Genomic DNA, 18,671 nt, shown 5'->3' on the forward strand with positions numbered 1-18,671 from the left:
TCTATTCACTGTGCCCAGTGCAACTGTCCCTCCTGCCCACCCCATGCCCTGGGCCTGGCGACAGGTGTACAAGGATAAATGAGTGGCCCCAAAAGAAGACATTGTTCGAGGATGCTCAGCTGCATTAGGATGAACAGCTGTGTACAGACCCTAACACATGTGTGAATGAGCCCTAATACATTTTTTTTTTAATTATTAAATGCAAAAAAAAAACATGGCACTGTCCAAGTGTATTTAACCACTTCAGCTCCAGAAGGTTTACCCCCCCCCCCTTCATGACCAGGCCATTTCTTGCGATACGGCACTGTAGGACACGCAGGAACCCTTCTTTAGGCATGTGATAGTCATTGGTGATGAGCTCCAGTGTGTTTGGGCACGAGTCCAAACCTGCCTGAGCTATCCTGCCAAGAAGCTATCAAAGCTGACAGCCAATCATAGGTGGGAGAGGAACTTCCTCCCCCGTAATTCCTGCATGTTTACACGGCCCTTGATTTAGTGCGGCTGCAGGGTCAGTAATGCCTCCACCAGCTAAGAGTGACTCTCGCTTGACTTTGAATGCTTCCCAGCACTATAGCTTAGGCAGATTCAGACTCATGAGAGAAGAAATCTATTGAGGCTTAGATGGACTTTTATGGTACCAGTGGAAACACTAAACCATTTGTATATAAAAAATAAGATTTATTCAAAATTGCATTTTAAAGGACAAATATCTAAAACATAGACATAGAGGTCTAACAATACTTTGCTTTACTAAAACAATCCCAGATGGAATGACCTTAGAACAAAACCAACGTCAATTGTGACTATTGCCATCGGGATGCTGAATGCTCAACATGTTTCACGTATACAGAACACGGCTTCTTCAGGAGCTTGTAATGCAGTGAGAGTATAGAGCAGTAATGACATCAAATACTGTAATAGATAAAATGAAATAATTATAAACATTCCTTAACCACTCTACTACCGCTCACAGTAATACTACTGCGGCAGAGTGGCTCGTTCCCGTCCAGTCACGTAGTATTAACGTGACTGGACTCCTCCCCTTCTTGCGCGCCGCCGGAGGCTCGCTCCCGCTGTTTTCATTCACAGCGGGAGTCGGGCCAGGGGAGGAGCAGCGGCGATCGCCGCTGCTCTTACCCGATCGTCGGGGATCGAGTCTGGAGATCCGCCCGCTGTGTGTAAACACAGCGGGCGGATCTCCATAGTGACAGGGAGTGACAGATCGGACTGTTCAGCATAGCTGGACATCCGATCTGTCCATGAATCACATAGTCACCTCCCCCCCTACACGTCAGTAAGCACCAGGCATACATTAACCCCTCCCTCTCCAATAAAATTAACCCCTTCCCTGCCAGTGTCATTTTTACAGTAACAGTGCATATATATAGCACTGATTACTGCAGTAATGTCACTGGTACCCCCAAAAGTGTCAAAAATGTCAGTCAGGGGTCCGGTCTGTCCGCCGCAATGTCGCAGTCCCGCAAAAAAAATCGCAGATCGCCGCCATTACGCGTTAAAAAAAAAACACCAAAAATGACAGAAATCTTTCCCTTTGTTAGTAAACGCAATAACTTTTGCGCAAACCAATCAAAATACGCTTATTGCGATTTTTTTTACCAAACATATGTAGCATAAAACAAATTGGCCAAAAACTTTTAAAAAAATTGGTTTTTACATCTTTTTTGGGGGGGAATTTCATATAAAAAAATGTGAAAAATATTGTTATTTTTTCAAAATAAACGCTCTTTTTTTGTTTATAGCGCAAAAAGTAAAAATCGCACAGGTGATCAAATACCACCAAAAGAAAGCTCTGTTTGTGGGAAAAAAAGGACGTAAATTTCGTTTGGGTACGGCGTCGCACGACCGCGTAATTGTCAGTTGAAGTCGCACAGCGCCGAATCGCAAAAAGTGGCCTGGACGGAAGACAGCAAAATCCTCCGGTTGTAAAGTGGTTAATATTACATCATGAACACACTATGGCATTACAGTCAGAATGTGATGCATCGCCAGTGCGTGGTCCTTACCCAAGCAGGGGTGGGAATAACGTCTGCACCGGCGGGTGTGGGAGTCCCACTCGCAAAAGAGGTATGTTATAGTCCCCTATCTATCAAAAGACAATCACCTGGTAAAATACAATATATGGAAATCGAGAATTGCCTGTATAAATGAAAGGTTCAGACTCATGTCTGAATGCGCCTGAGCTCATCCCTAGTGTAGTGGTTGGCACCCAAGTTGGAAGAATGGTGGCAGAGTCCAAAGGAAGGTTGCACAAGTATTACTTAGTTGTGTTGAAGGTATTGGTTAGTTGTGTTGAAGGTAAAAAAACAACATTCACCAGCACTAGTAATGTGTCTGCAGTAACTGCGGCAAAGTACTTAGCATACCAGTTCCAAATAGTATGGTATCAGCGACACAGTAACACTGGCAACACAGATGCAGAAATTCTCAGCAATGTTAGCAGCATAATGGCAGGTTTCCAGCAGCAAGGGGGTGGCTGTTAGGCAGGATGGCTGTCTAATTGTCACTTAGAAGAGCAGTGCAAGTCCTATGTCATAGCACTGAAGACCAGAGGATGACAGAGCAGACAGCAGTGTCCCTAATCTGTCCCTCTTCGAACAGGAACATTTCTCTGAGCTAATTCACTGTCCCTAGCAAGCAGAGTTAATTTCCCTAACCCACTTGGCTACTCCAGCAAATGCAGAAGGGCACTGGTATATTTTACCACTGCCAATACTAAAGATGGATGCCAAAGGTCACTCATTGTTGCAGTGTCCAATAAGATCACTGCTTCCCTGGTGACCACTATAAAGAAACAATGTTACTTCCAGAGATGTATAGTAACTAAGTAGAACTACTTCACTACTGTACTTAAGTACCGAAAGGCGGTATCTGTACTTTCCTAGAGTAGAATTTTTTTCTCCTACTTCCACTTTTACTTCACTACATTTTTTAGATGACTTCAATACTTCTACTCCAATATTTTTTTTTGTGCTGCATAGTTACTCGTTACTATTATAAAAATTACCACTGCCTGAACAGTAGATGGCAGGTTTCATGAAGCTCAAAACATGTGTATTATCAGCGCATACGAAAATAAATGCTACTGTATGTATAAATAAAAGCTGCATTTGAAATAATAAAAAACAATACGATGTTCAAACTTTTGACTTCTTTCTTTAATAACTACATAACACAGTACTTGTACTTTTACTTTCAGTACTTGAGTAGCAATTTTTTTTTCAAAACTACTGGTACTTTTACTTTCAGTACTTGAGTAGCAAAATTTAAAAAAAAAAACTACTTGCAATACTTAAGTACAAAAAATGTTGAATACTTTAGTACTTCTACTCAAGTCACTTTTTGATCGAGCACTTCCACTTCTACTCAAGTCACTTTTTGATCGAGCACTTGTACTTTTACTCAAGTATGGGTTTTGAGTACTTTATACAACTCTGCTCCAGCCCCATAACCATAGGTGTGCGCAGCCTATTGCATTAGGGTGTGCAACCCAAAGCTCAAACACACATGCCTTTCTCTGCAGCCTCAGCTGCACTGAGCAGTGAATGACAGGTCCCCAGGCTCTGTGAAGCCACATAGTTATTTCTGGTTGAAAAAAGACACAAGTCCATCCAATTCAACCAAATGAATGAATAGTGCTCTGTGCTGAGCAGCTTCCTGTTCATTCAGACACTAAAGCATAGTAAACACAGTTTACTATGCTTCAACTATAAATCAACACAGGGAGTGAGTGTGTTCATTTGGTAAAGGAAGGGGCCAGTAAATTACATATTAACTAGCCCCTTCCCCCAATCTCCATCCCGAAAGATCCCAGGATGTTTTAGAAGAAGAGAGGAGGGAAGCCACCTTCACTGCAGGGAGAATGGGGAGCACAACACTGGGGGTAGCACAGGCAGTAGGGAGAATCGGGAGTGCACAGAACAATTAGGGTATGCCCAGGCACATCTGGCACACCCCCTGCCCACAACTATGCCCATAACAGAAGGTCTTCACCTCTGTGGAGACCTGGGACTGGGATGTAAACAATGCATCATCCTTTTCATGTGGTGCACTGATCCCGGTTGCAACGCCTTGTTGGCTTCAATGAAAAAATGTATACATTTTATTTTCCTAATGTGGGTTCATTTATTGCATTTTTGGAACAGGTGGACTATGCTTATAGCTCTTGCCTGTGCAGCATGCCCCAGAGTGAATATTCAAATCATGTAATGTATGTCATTTTTTGGTGAAATTTTGGAGCCATCCCTGCTGTTAATTAAATTGTCTTTTTTGAGTAAAGGAAAAAAAAACACACTAAAAACTTCTTCTTAATGCAATTTATTCCAGCAAAGGCAGCAATATGCTATGAGTAAGTCTACGGCCGAAACGCGTTAGCATTTCCATGTTCATATTGCATCCTTTGCTGGAATAAATGTAATTAAGACGTTTTCATGTGATGGCTTTTTCCTTCTACTCAAAAATGTTTCTGGATGATACAGCCTGAGCACAGACACTCAGCTCTGTATTGGTTTATCAGCGGATTGAGCTTGGGTAAGTTCCTATATACTCGAATTAAATTTAATTAAATAAATAAATAAAAAAAATACTTAAACTTTTTTTTTTTTTTTTTTTTGGTGTCAGTTTTGTATGTCTGCAATCTCATCTTAGAAATTGAAAAGTTTGTTATTTTGCCGACACATCCGTTATCTGTTGCGTCACGTTTATCTTGATATACAGTACTGTACATCACACTTGTTTCCTTGCAGTGTAAATTTTCTCCACTCCAAGTGTGAGGGTTTGCTGTTATCACACATTCATGTGAGTTCTGATACCATCCCTTCCAAAGCTCCTGGTGCGTCTTTATCATTTTTTTTTTTTTTTTAAGTTGTGACAGTGTGTTTCTTTCTATTTGTATTGCTCCCTCCTTCCCACAACCCCCACCCTTTTTTTTTTCTTCCTCCTGACCCTGGCAAGAATTCAGTACGGAGCATGGGATTAGTCTGCTGGGAGTTTGGGAATCAAGATGCAGAGCCATCACACGGAGCACCTCTACAAGATCCTAGTGATTGGTGACCTGGGAGTTGGCAAGACCAGTATCATCAAACGCTATGTCCACCAGAACTTCTCCCCGCATTACCGTGCCACCATCGGCGTGGATTTCGCCCTGAAGGTCCTAAGCTGGGACTCAGACACCGTCGTGCGACTACAGCTATGGGACATCGCTGGTGAGTAGAGAGGGCACTTGTAAGGGTTCTACAGCTGTTTTAATTTTTGCTTCTTTATATGAATTGGGGAAACATCTGTACAGCTCCAAAGAGATGCTCAAAGACTGAGCAAAAAATGTAAATGTTACTTATGGGAATGGGAAACCTGAGCCTGCGACAATGCGCCCAACCACATTGGTGAAATTAACTTCACATTGGAACCTCCTCTGCACATCAGAGGTCCCCCATCACGTTAGAGCCCCCCTTCACATTAGAGCCCCCCTTCCCATCACAAGCTCCCCCACCACATCACAGTCATCCTTCATATCAGAGGTTCACTTATTACATCAGAGCCCCTTTACATCACAGGCTCCCCCGCCACAGCACAATCATCCTTCATATCAGAGGTTCCCCTATTACATCAGAGCCCCTTTACATCACAGGCCCCCCTTCACATCACAGTCATCCTTCATATCAGAGGTTCCCCCATTACATCAGTGTCCCCCTTCACATCAAAGGCTTCCCCACCACAGCACAATCATCCTTCATATTAGAGGTTACCCCATTACATCAGTGTACCCCTTCACATCAAAGGCTCCCTCACCACATCACAGTCATCCTTCATATCAGAGGTTCACCTATTACATCAGTGTCCCCCTTCACATCAAAGGCTCCCCCACCACATCACAGTCATCTTTAATATCAGAGGTTCCCCCCATTATATCAGTGTACCCCCTCTCACATCACAGGCTCCCCCACCACATCACAGTCATCCTTCATATCAGAGGTTCCCCCATTACATCAGTATCCCCCCTTCACATCAAAGGCTTCCCCACCACAGCACAATCATCCTTCATATTAGAGGTTACCCCATTACATCAGTGTACCCCTTCACATCACAGGCTCCCCTTCAATCACAGTCATCCTTCATATCAGAGGTTCACCTATTACATCAGCGTCCCCCTTCACATCAAAGGCTCCCTCACCACAACACAGTCATCCTTCATATCAGAGGTTCCCCCATTACATCAGTGTCCCCCTTCACATCACAGGCTCCCCCACCACATCACAGTCATCCTTCATATCACAGGTTCCCCCATTACATCAGTGTCCCCCCTTCACATCACAGGCTCCCCCACAACATCACAGTCATCCTTCATATCAGAGGTTCCCCTATTACATCAGAGCCCCTTTACATCACAGGCCCCCCCTTCACATCACAGTCATCCTTCATATCAGAGGTTCCCACATTACATCAGTGTACCCCCCTTCACATCACAGGCTCCCCCACCACAAAACAGTCATCCTTCATATCAGAGGTTCCCCCATTACATCAGTGTCCCCCTTCACATCACAGGCTCCCCCACCACATCACAGTCATCTTTCATATCAGAGGTTCCCCCATTATATCAGTGTACCCCCCTCTTACATCACAGGCTCCCCCACAACATCACAGTCATCTTTCATATCAGAGGTTCCCCCATTACATCAGTGTACCCCCCTCTCACATCACAGGCTCCCCCACAACATCACAGTCATCCTTCATATTAGAGGTTCCCCCATTACATCAGAGCCCCTTTACATCACAGTCCCCCCTTCACATCAGAGGCGCTCTATGTCATCAGAGGTCCCCCCCTTTTAACATCACAGCCCCCTCTTCTCAACGGGGTCCTCTCCTCATATTAGAAGGCGCTTTTAACATCAGAGACTCCCTTTACATCAAAGCCCAACCCTTCACATCACAGGTTTCCCAATCACATCACAGTCGCCCTTCATATGTGAGGTTTCCCCATTACATCAGAGCCACCCCTTCACAGGCTCCCCCACCACATCACAGTCGCTCTTCAAATGAGAGGTTCCCCCATTAGATCAGAGCCACCCCTTCAGATCAGAGGCCCTCTATTTCATCACAGGTCCCCTCCTTTCACATCACAGCCCCCTTTTCACACCAGAGCCCCCCCCCCCCAAAAAAAACACATCACAGATTTCCCCACTATATCAGAGCACCCCTTCACACCAGAGTCCCCCTTTCACATGAGAGGCCTTCACATCAAAGTCCAACCCTTCATATCAGAGCCCCCCCCCCCCCCGCTTCACATCACAGGCTCCCCCACCACATCACAGTCGCCCTTCATATGCAGGGTTCCCCCATTACCTCAGAGCCACCTCTTCATATCACAGACTCCCCCACCACATTACAGTCACCCTTCATACGAGAGGTTCCCCCATTAGATCAGAGCCACCCCTTCACATCAGGGGTCCCCCCTGTCACATCACAGCCCCCTTTTCACACCAGAGACCCCCCCCCCCATTTCATATTAGAGGCACTCATCACATCAGAGGTCCACCATAATGTCAGTAGCCTCCCCATCACATTAGAGTGCCTCTATCACCACAAAGTTCCTTCATCACATCAGAGCACCCCTATACATGAGAGCCCCCGTACATGAGAGCCCCTCATTACACCAGCCACCCCTATACATGTAATGTCCTCTATACATAAGAACCCTATTATATCAGAGCCTTCCCATCATATCAGAGGTCCGTTCATCACTGAACCCAACAGGCCCACATCACAGCATCCCCCCTCCCCCAATCTGATTTAATTTTTTGACTATATTACCAATGTTTTGGACCAGTGAGGTGCTGTGGACATAGCATATCTTGATTTTAGCAAATCATTTGATACAGTTCCACATAATGATCTAATACAAAATTTGTACAAGCTAGGACTTAACCCCTGGGTGGTTCTGTGGATATGCAGTTGGCTAAAGGATACCAGAGTGTGGTTGTAAATTGGGTTCACTCACAGAGACCAGTCACTAGTGGTGTATCACATAGCTCGGTATTAGGTCCTGCTCTATTTAATCTACATGTGGGTGATGTAACGAAAGGGCTGGTGGATAAGGTTTGTCTTTTCACCAGACATGGGAGTAAGTCACACATGTGCAAGTCACAAGCAAGTCTCAAGTCTTAACCTTCAAGTCTCAAGCAAGTCCCAAGTTCCTGTGGCGAAAAGCAAGCAAGTCAAGTCGAGTCCCTGCTAGAAGTCAAGCAAGTCAAGTCAAGTCATTTATTTTGGTCAAGTCACAAATCAAGTCAAAATACTGATCTACCCCAATTTTCACCTTTAAAATCAGTTAAAAGTCAGTGGTCAGGAAAGGTTTTGTTTTATTTTCAACATTAACAAAACTGCTTAGTGCTTTTTTCTTGGCATATTAACCACTTTACCACCGGAGGATTTTGCTGTCTTCCGTCCAGACCACTTTTTGTGCTTCGGCACTGTGCGACTTTAACTGACAATTGTGCGGTCATGCAATGTGGTACCCAAACGAAATTTACGTCCTTTTTTTCCCACAAACAGAGCTTTCTTTTGGTGGTATTTGATCACCTCTGCGCTTTTTATTTTTTGCAATATTAATAAAAAAAGAGCGAAAATTTTGCAAAAAAATGACATTTTCAACTTTGTCTTTTAAAAAATTTCCAATATACTCAATTTATGTCATTTTTTTGGGCCAAAATATATTTAGCTACATGTCTTTGACAAAAAAAATTACAATGAGCGTATTTTTATTGGTTTGCGCAAAAGTTATAGCGTCTACAAACTATGGTGTAAATACTGAAATTTTACGCAGCTTTAATTTCTGACTGCCTATCTCAATTCATGAAGTGCTAAAATGGCAGGGCAGTACAAGACCCCCCCAAATTACCACTTTTTGGAAAGTAGACATCCTAAGGAATGTTCTGAGAGGCATGTTGAGCTCATTGAATATTTAATTTTTTTGTCACAGGTGTTTGAAAAATGAATAAAAAAAAAAATTTTTTTTTTAACACAAAGTTGTCACTAAAAGATAAATTTCTCACACATGCCATGGGTATATGTGTAATTACACCCCAAAATATATTCTGCTGCTTCTCCTGAGTACAGGGATACCACATATGTGAGACTTTTTGGGAGCCTAGCTGTGTACGGGACCCCTAAAATCAATCTCCATCTTTAGGTTTTCTAATGGCGTAAATTTTTGATTTTACTCCTCACTACCCAACACTGTGACAGGGAAGTGAAGGGGTTAAACTGGGGGAGATCAAGGGGTTAAACCTTTATAGAGGATAGATGGCGGGTGGCCTAAACCTATTCGGGCCTAGCGCAAGCGCAAATTAGGGTCACCAGTGACACTAAATACAGTGATCAGTAGTTATCTGATATACTGTATATATTAGTGCACTGTTTTATATGGAGTGAAGGGGTTAACTGGGGAAGATCAAGCGGTTAAAAGTTTATTAGGGAATAGGTGGCGGGTGCCCTAACCCTATATGGGCTTAGCGCAAGCGCAAATTAGGGTCACTAGTGACACTAAATACAGTGATCAGTATTTACCTATATACTGTATTTAGTGCACAGAGTAATAGGTAGTGAAGGGGTTAACTGGGGCTGATCAAGGGGTAAAAACTTTATTAGGGGATAGGTGGCGGGTACCCTAACCCTATTTGGGCCTAACGCAGGCGCAAACTACGCTCACAAGTGACACTTATACAGTGATCAGTAAAATATCTGTATACCACTGTATATAGTGTTCACTGTGAGGGGTTTGGGGGTGATCAGGGGGTGATCAGAGGTGATGAAGGGGTTAAATGTGCCTATGTGAGGTGTGTCAGTGTAGTGTTGGTGGAAACTCACATTTTTGGTGTGTCTCTGTCTCTCTCCTGGAACCGAAAGGACTTCAGGAGGGACAGTGACATCACTTCCCCTGTCTGTGTTTACATTACACAGACAGGGGACAGATTGCCATTGGTGGGGACCGATCTACAGACACTGACCAAAAATCATTGGTCAGTGTCTGGTGATTGATCGGTTCCCTACCGAATGCCATCGGTATCGGGACCCGCGGCGCGCGGGAGCGCGCTCTGGAGCCGCGATCGCGCATGACGTTAATACTACGTGGCTGAGCGGTATCGTGCCGCACTGCCGCAGTAGTATTACCGCGCGCGGTCCTAAAGTGGTTAAAGAAACACTTTGAATGCCCAAACAGCTCAAAATCCTTCGTCCGGTCATGTTTCAACACCACAGTCACTAAAAACATGTTAAGTATTTCCTTTGTTAAACAGCCAGTGTCCTAAAAATCAGAACACACTGAGGTGTTTTAAGTGACTGTGGTGTCAGAAACATAACAGGCACATTCATTTTGCTTTAAACCATGTTGAGAAAATGCAAATATTTAATAACTTAAAAAAGTAAAGTCATTTCGAGTCATATGTCTCAAGTCAAAGTCAAGTCTCAAGTCATGACTACCAAGTCAAAGTCAAGTCGAGTCTTTTATTAATTTTAGTCAAGCAAGTCTCAAGTCCTCAAACTGGTGACTTAAGTCTGACTTAAATCAAGTCATGTGACTCGAGTCCCCCACCTCTGCTTTTCGCTGCTGACACAAGATTATGCAATAGGGTTGATATCCCTGGAGGTGTCAGGAACGATTTGGCATTGCTGAAAAACTGGTCAAAGCAGTGGAAACTGCAATGCAATGTTTCTAAATGTGAAATAATGCACCTAGGGAAAATAATATCTTGACAGAGTATGATATTGGGGGTACAGTGTTGACCAGCACTACAGAGGAAAAGGATTTGGGGGTACTTTTTTTCAGATGATTGCAGAGAGAGCAAACAGTGTGACCAGGCAGTGGGAAAAAGGTATAGAATTCTTGGATGCATCACTTGAGGAATCACCAGCAGGAGGAAAGAGGCCCTGATTCCTCTATATAGATCTTTAGTTATCACTAGAGGAATCACCGGCAGGAGGAAGGAGGTCCTGATTCCTCTATATAGATCTTTAGGTATCACTAGAGGGATCACCAGCATGAGGAAAGAGGTCCTGATTCCTCTATATAGATCTTTAGTTATCACTAGAGGGGTCACCGGCAGGAGGAAAGAGGTCCTGATTCCTCTATATAGATCTTCAGTTATCACTAGAGGGATCACCAGAAGGAGGAAAGAGGTCCTGATTCCTCTATATAGATCTTCAGTTATCACTAGAGGGATCACCAGCAAGAGGAAGGAGGTCCTAATTTCCCTATATAGATCTTTATATCACTAGAGGGGTCACCAGAAGGAGGTCCTCATTCCTCTATACAGATCTTTATATCACTAGGGGGGCCACCAGCAGGAGGAAGGAGGTCCTGATTCCTCTATACAGATCTTTAGTTATCACTAGAGGGGTCACCAGCAGGAGGAAGGAGGTCCTCATTTCCTTATATAGATCTTTATATCACTAGAGGGGTCACCAGCAGGAGGAAGGAGGTCCTGATTCCTCTATACAGATCTTTATATCACTAGAGGGGTCACCAGAAGGAGGAAAGAGGTCCTGATTCCTCTATATAGATCTTTATATCACTAGAGGGATCACCAGAAGGAGGAAAGAGGTCCTGATTCCTCTATATAGATCTTTAGTTATCACTAGAGGGGTCACCAGCAAGAGGAAGGAGGTCCTAATTTCCCTATATAGATCTTTATATCACTAGAGGGGTCACCAGCAGGAGGAAGGAGGTCCTGATTCCTCTATATAGATCTTTATATCACTAGAGGGGTCACCATCAGGAGGAAGGAGGTCCTGATTCCTCTATACAGATCTTTAGTTATCACTAGGGGGGTCACCAGCAGGAGGAAGGAGGTCCTGATTCCTCTATACAGATCTTTATATCACTAGAGGGATCACCAGCAGGAGGAAGGAGGTCCTGATTCCTCTATATATATTTTTAGTTGTCACTAGAGGGGTCACCAGCAGGAGGAAGGAGGTCCTAATTTCCCTATATAGATCTTTAGTTATCACTAGAGGGATCACCAGCAGGAAGAAAGAGGTCCTGATTCCTCTACATAGATCTTTAGTTATCACTAGAGGGGTCACCAGAAGGAAGAAGGAGGTCCTGATTCCTCTATATAGATCTTTATATAACTAGAGGGGTCACCAGAAGGAAGAAGGAGGCCCTGATTCCTTTTTGTAGATCTTTAGTGAGACCTCATTTGGAATATTGTGTCCAGTTCTGGAGATCTCACTTAGAAAAAGATATTAATAAGATGGAACAAGTCCAGAGACCAACAACAAAAACAGTGAAAGGTCTGGGGGATAAAAAATATCAGGAGAGACTTTGAGAATATAATATGTACAGTCCTAAAGAAAAAAAGGGGAACAAAGATGAATAAAACCTTTAAATATATAAAGGGCGTGAATAAAGTTCAGGAGGGCAGGATTTTCAATACGAAACCAAGATCAAGCACACGGGGAGATGTCACATGACCTCAAACTAGCAGGAAGGGCAATCAAAACTAATCTTAGAAAGAATTATTTAGCTGAAATAGTAGTTGATACTTGGAATAGACTTCCAGCAGAGGTAGTGAGTAGGTCAACAGTACGTGAAATCAAACATGCTGGAGACAAACATAGATCTATACTCAGAATCTATACTAAAAAAGTTAATTACATTATATTAAATAAAAATAAAAAACAAGATATGAGCAGATTTAGAGCCGGTTCACACTGAGGCGATCCGACTTCGAAGGGCGACTTCGGTGCGACTTGCAGGGAATTCACATAATGGAAGTCTATGCAAGTTGCTCCCAGGTCGCCCCAAAGTAGTACAGGACCCTTTTTCTAAGTCGGAGCGACTTGTGTCGCTCCTATTAGAACGGGTCCTGTGCTAATCAATGGCGAGCGACCCACCGCGACTTGTCAGGCTGACAAGTCGCGCCAGTCTGAATGAGGTCTTAATGTTCTCTGCCTGCACTCTTCTATGTTTCTAGGTTTCGATCACAAAGCCCTACAGTCTCACTCACATCCCCCATCATAGCGCCCTGAATCACACAGTCCTCCCCACAGCACTTAAGAAACATGGGGTTAAAGCTTATTTAAAGCCAAGAACAAGATTTGGTGGTATTGTAGTTTACCAGTAATTAGATGTGGCTGCATGAGTTTTCTTTTTTCACACTTTTTTTCTTTATTTTAATTCAATCATTAACACATTTCCAGTACTAGGGTGACAACTGTACTGAACAGCATTGACACCCTAGGACAGGGAGTATGTTAGGACTACATAAAACTCTACCAGGACTACATAACACCTCCCTCATATATCCATAACAGGAGATGACTTGTAGTCCACTAGGGAAAAAATAGAACAATGCTAACTCACCAATGTACTGCACTAAAAAAAAAATAGAACATTTTTGTGTCATATGTGCCAACATGCTGTAACGTATCGCGATGTGTGATAAAGATAAATGACATGGTATTTAAATAAATACATATTATATAATAATAAGAAAAAAAAAACAAGCAAGGGAACCTGTCACTTTAGGGTTTAAAGCAGCCTTTTTTAACCAGGGTGCCCAGGCACCCTGGGGTGCCTTGAGGTTGCTTCAGGGGTGCCTTGGCAAAATGCCTTAGAACTGCCCAAAAATTGTATACAAGACTGCAGATGGAGGAAGCCTGCCTTTTAGTTACACAAAACCTATGGTTTTCATTGTGCACCATTACAACCTTCTAGCTGCCAACCTCCTAATGACCAATGGCATCATCAGTTGATAAGGAGGATGTCAGTTGCCTGTACAGCATCCTTGTTTAACACTCCCCTGCCTCTCTCCATCAGCTGTGGGGTTACATTAGCTGAGTGATGGAGGAAAAACTGGGGAAGAAAAGAAACATTGGAATACTAGTCATTACCAGTTTGCACCTCTAACGTTGGGTCTCCTACCTGTGTAGATGTTGCTGCATTATGTAAAACTATTTGAATAGTGTTTATATTGCAGGATGGGGTGCCTTAAGACTGTCCGTAATTGTGGAGGGTGCCTCATGGGCGTCCGCAGAATTTTTTTCAGGGGGGGCATAATTTTAAGGTCACCCATGCTCCACCCCTTTTCAACAATGTCATGAAGGGGAGGGGCTTAGTCATTATACTTATTTTGAGTATATTCCCTTAAAGCATGTTATACAGCACAGTGATTTGCTGTGTAATTTGGCCCCTTCTATCACCTAAAATACCTGGTTGATTCTGCCTGGCTATGTCCTCCCCTCTGTAAACTGACCACGGTATACCATGGCTGCTGAGCCCTGACACCGTGGTCAGTTTACGTGCCTCCATCATCCACAGCCCTCCTGTCCTCCTCTGTCCTCTCTCCCCCCTCCCTGCCTGTCTGCTCCTGTGTCAGCATGGGTGACCATAATTTTAAGGTCACCCATGTTCCACCCCTTTTCAACAATGTCATGAAGGGGAGGGGCTTAGTCATTATACTTATTTTGAGTATATTCCCTTAAAGCATGTTATACAGCACAGTGATTTGCTGTGTAATTTGGCCCCTTCTATCACCTAAAATACCTGGTTGATTCTGCCTGGCTATGTCCTCCCCTCTGTAAACTGACCACGGTATACCATGGCTGCTGAGCCCTGACACCGTGGTCAGTTTACGTGCCTCCATCATCCACAGCCCTCCTGTCCTCCTCTGTCCTCTCTCCCCCCCTCCCTGCCTGTCTGCTCCTGTGTCAGTGCCCACCTCCCCTCCTCTCTTGCTGCTGTAGTTTCATTTAGAGTTTCATGTCCTGTCTACAGTCTGTTTAATAATCCTGTGTGCCCCTGTGTCTGTTTTTTTATAAAAATAAGCCGCTCTTTACAAGTATACAGTGTCACTCGCCGCTCACGTGACCCGCCACCTCTCTCCCCCTCCCCTCCTCCTCCCCTCCCAACTGACATCACTGAGGAATCCTTGGCCCCGTCCCGCTGAAGGCAGCTGTCAGCCGGAGAGAGGAGAGAGCCGACGGGTCACGTGAGCGGCGCTCGGCCCTCTGAATACTGGTAAAGAACAGCTTATTTTTTTAAAACACAGACACACAGGCACACATGATTATTAAACAGAACAGACAAGATGGTATCAAGTGGCTTAACAACCACTTAAAAGGGGAAGTTGAGATTCCGGGGGGGGGCATTTGCCCCCCCTTGCCCCTACCTGCGGATGCCCATGGGGTGCCTCGAGATTGTCCATAATTTTAAAAAGTGCCTTGACTAAAAAAAGGTTGAGAAACACTGGTTTAAAGTAAAATAAAGTCAGCCTGTAATAGAAGATGCTGTATACTTTAGTACCCTACTCTGCAGCCTGTGTGTGAAAACCTGCCTCTACCGATGCACACTGTGGTTCCTCCCACCTGCTTGTACATCATTGCAGGAAGTATGCGCTGGTTAGAGGAACTGCAGCATGTGGTGGAGGGAAGTTACGGATACCCACCTTGGGGCAGAGTTTTAGGCCTCATTCACATGGTGTGCTGAGGCCCCTAGACCATGAATGATTATGTGTTTACGTGGCTGTAGTTGCCTGGTGCTGCGTACAGGCAGCCCAGTAGGCAAGGGAACGCAGCAGCTGCACAGACACAGCTGCCCAGCCTAATTTGACAGGCGTGCGGGTATGGCTAAGTGGACCTCAAGTCTGGGGCCAGTCACCCTCATGCCTGTCAAATTCGGCCAAGTGGTGTCCTTGCAGCTACTGCGTCCCCATACCATTCATGAGCTACCTGCACACAGCATCTAGCCGCTCAAGCCACACAAAGCAAAGGTCCCTTTATGGTCAAGGTACCTCAGCGCCTGTGTGAATAAGGCCTAAATAAACAGGCTACCAAAAAGGTCAGTATATAGAATGCTCTTTTACTTTCAATGCTGTAGTGAGTGAAAGACGACATTTAATCATTTCATAAACTAATCCACAACGCATCTCTACTGAGATACATTTGTGTTACAAAACAGGTCAAAATCTAAATCTGCTGCGTTTCGCCTTTGAATGCATGTGCTAGAGTAGCACTGTCTTTAATTGCAAAAAAAAGTACCTAATGGCGGCCATACATGCTTCGAAATTGAACTGGTTAGGGGCCGGCCGAATTTTAATGCATGTATGGGGACAGTGGATCTAAAGAAGTCGATCTACTGATTGGCTTTTGTACAACCGGCCTGTTGGATAAATGCTGTTCACCGCTGGCTATAGCTGACATCGATGATCAGTGTATTGTGATAGAGGGGAAGTCTCCCTGTCACCAGAACACAATAGTTCAATAGAAGTGATTCCCCCATCCACATCAAGTGTGTGGATGGAGGGATTGGGTCAGTTTTTTTTTGTTCAACCTGCTGGTAGTAAAACTCTTATAACAAAGGTTACCTGTGGGTAAAATTAATATCTTCTAAACGTGGACCATTTAGGAGATATTATACCAAGTAGGAGCCGGTGACACCACTGCCGCATGTGTTCTGAAGGAAAAGTATACCCTTGCCATTCCTTCAGAGCTGTGTGCCACGGCTGAGACTGCCTGACGTCCGGAGTCCCCGAACCCAGAAGGAAGACCGGGTGAAGATGGAAGCCTCTGCAATGGTGACAGTGCGTCGCTGGAGGGCTTCGTTTTAAGGCACGTCTTTCATAAGGTGCTAGTATAGTGTGCATACTAGCACATTATGATATTGCCTTGCAGGTGGAAACGTTTGGAAGGGTTTACTACTGCTTTCAGCCCAATAATGTAAGCCCCAAAGGGCTAAGGCAGGCAATAGATTATGCAATTTTCTTTCCTGCAACCAAGGGTTGTCAGTGTTGATGGGGGAACCCCTCCCGCAGAACTATTGTGTTCTCCCTGGTGGGGGGCACAGGGAGCTGTTCCTGCCGGGAGAACACAATAATTATCGCTAGCGGCTATAGCCACTGGCAATAATCGCATTCTAGAGATCTGACATGCTGATTGTACCCAAGTCGATTCATGGATCGACTTGGGTACTGTCAGCCTGACCATAGATAGATCGAATCTTGGCTGGTGATTCTAACCATCTATGGCTAGCTAAAGTGTGACCCAGCTTCCTAATAGTATATTTGCAATATTACTGAGTTGGCCTGTCGTTCCATAAGTCGTTTCATGGACTCGACAGGCAGCATTCTGGACAGAGGAGCTAAGCACTTATGTGTATGAACCATGCAGTCCTTCAGCTCTTCATACCCGGCATTTAGGGGGCACTTGTTTGCAGAGACGTGCCCTAAGTGTCCCTTTTAGCCATGTATAGGCCAAGCCTGCTATCTGCAATTGCTCTGGCTCAGGGCCCATAGCCGCATTCTGCACTTTCTCATTATTTAAGCCAAACATAGCAAAATGTCTTCACAATTGAGGCTGAAAGAACGACATGTAAATAAATTAACACGATCATGGTATATTTCACATGTCCTGCCAACATTTGGCTGCCAGTTGTCTCTCTGCAATGAGGCGACGTTTACCATGGTGTGTATTTTGGTAACTCTATTTAACAATCCTAACACAGAAAATCACTTCAGATGAGAGAAATAACTATCATTATCACTATACTGTAAGGGCTAAAAATGTTTTCCAGTAAATCGAGAGATCTAAAGCTCATCTCCTGCATTTCACTGTCCTTGTCCTCATATACAGCTGCTATGCATACCTAATTTTTCAATTTTTTTTGAGCAATAAATGACTGTAAAGCAGATATGTAACATGGCCTTTACATGGAAAAGATTGGGCCCCCTACGCTAATCTCTACTGGACCACAGAGCAATGAAAGAAGGTGGCCTGGTCTGCTGAGTTGTGTTTTCTTTTACATCATGTGGATGGCTGGATGCGCGTGCATCACTTACCTGGGAAGGAGATGGCAGCAGGATGCACTATGAGAAGTAAGCAATTCGGCAGAGGCAGTGTGATGCTTTGGGCAATGTTCTGCTGGGAAACCTTGGGTCCTGCCATTCATGTGGATGTTACTTTGATACGTACTACATATCTAAACATTGTTGCTGACCAAGTACACCCCTTCATTGAAAATTGTATTCCTTTAGAGCCGGTTCACATAGGAGCGACCCGACTTGCCGGGGTGACCTGTGAAGTCACAGTGCACAGCGCGCACCGCGACCTCGGAGCGGCATGCGCAGACTTCATATCATTGAAGTCAATGCAGGTCGTTCCAGGTCGCCCCAAAGTAGTACAGGACCATTTTTCTAAGTCGGAGCGACTTGTGTCGCTCCTATTAGAACGGGTCCTGTGCTAATCTATGGCAGGCGACCCACGGCGCCTGACAAGTCGCCCAAGTGTGAACCGGCTCTTATCACGGTGGCCTCTTTCAGCAGGGTAACGGGCCCTTCCACAGTGTAAAAATGGTTTAAGAATGGTTTAAGGCAGTGGTCCTCAACCCTGGCCTACAGGGCCCATTAACAGGCCAGATTTGCAAGATAACTGAAATACATCCCAGGTGATATCATTTGCTGCTCAGTGATTGCAGTACTCTAGTCTGCATCTCCGCAAGGTAATACCTAAAATCTGGCCTGTTAGTGGGCCCTGAGGACCGGAGTTGAGGACCACTGGTTTAGGGAACACAGCAATGAGTTTGAGTTATTGACTAGGCCTCCAAATTATCCAGGTCTTAATCTCAATCCAATCAAACATCTGTGGGATGTTCTGGAAAAAAAAGT

At 44.5% G+C, this 18,671-nt stretch overlaps 1 protein-coding gene across 1 annotated transcript in view; it reads left to right on the forward strand.

Moving 5' to 3' along the window:
* Positions 1-4,758: 4,758 nt before the first annotated feature.
* Positions 4,759-18,671, forward strand: part of RAB38 (RAB38, member RAS oncogene family) — a 93,095-nt gene continuing 79,182 nt past the window's right edge. Inside the window, exon 1 of the mRNA XM_082248537.1 lies at positions 4,759-5,222. Coding sequence (XP_082104663.1) covers positions 5,021-5,222 — 202 coding nt within the window. The 5' untranslated portion in view covers positions 4,759-5,020. The remainder of the gene's footprint in view (positions 5,223-18,671) is intronic.

The sequence above is a fragment of the Pelophylax lessonae genome (assembly GCF_965119305.1).
Source record: "Pelophylax lessonae genome assembly, chromosome: 2".
NCBI lineage: Eukaryota > Metazoa > Chordata > Amphibia > Anura > Ranidae > Pelophylax > Pelophylax lessonae.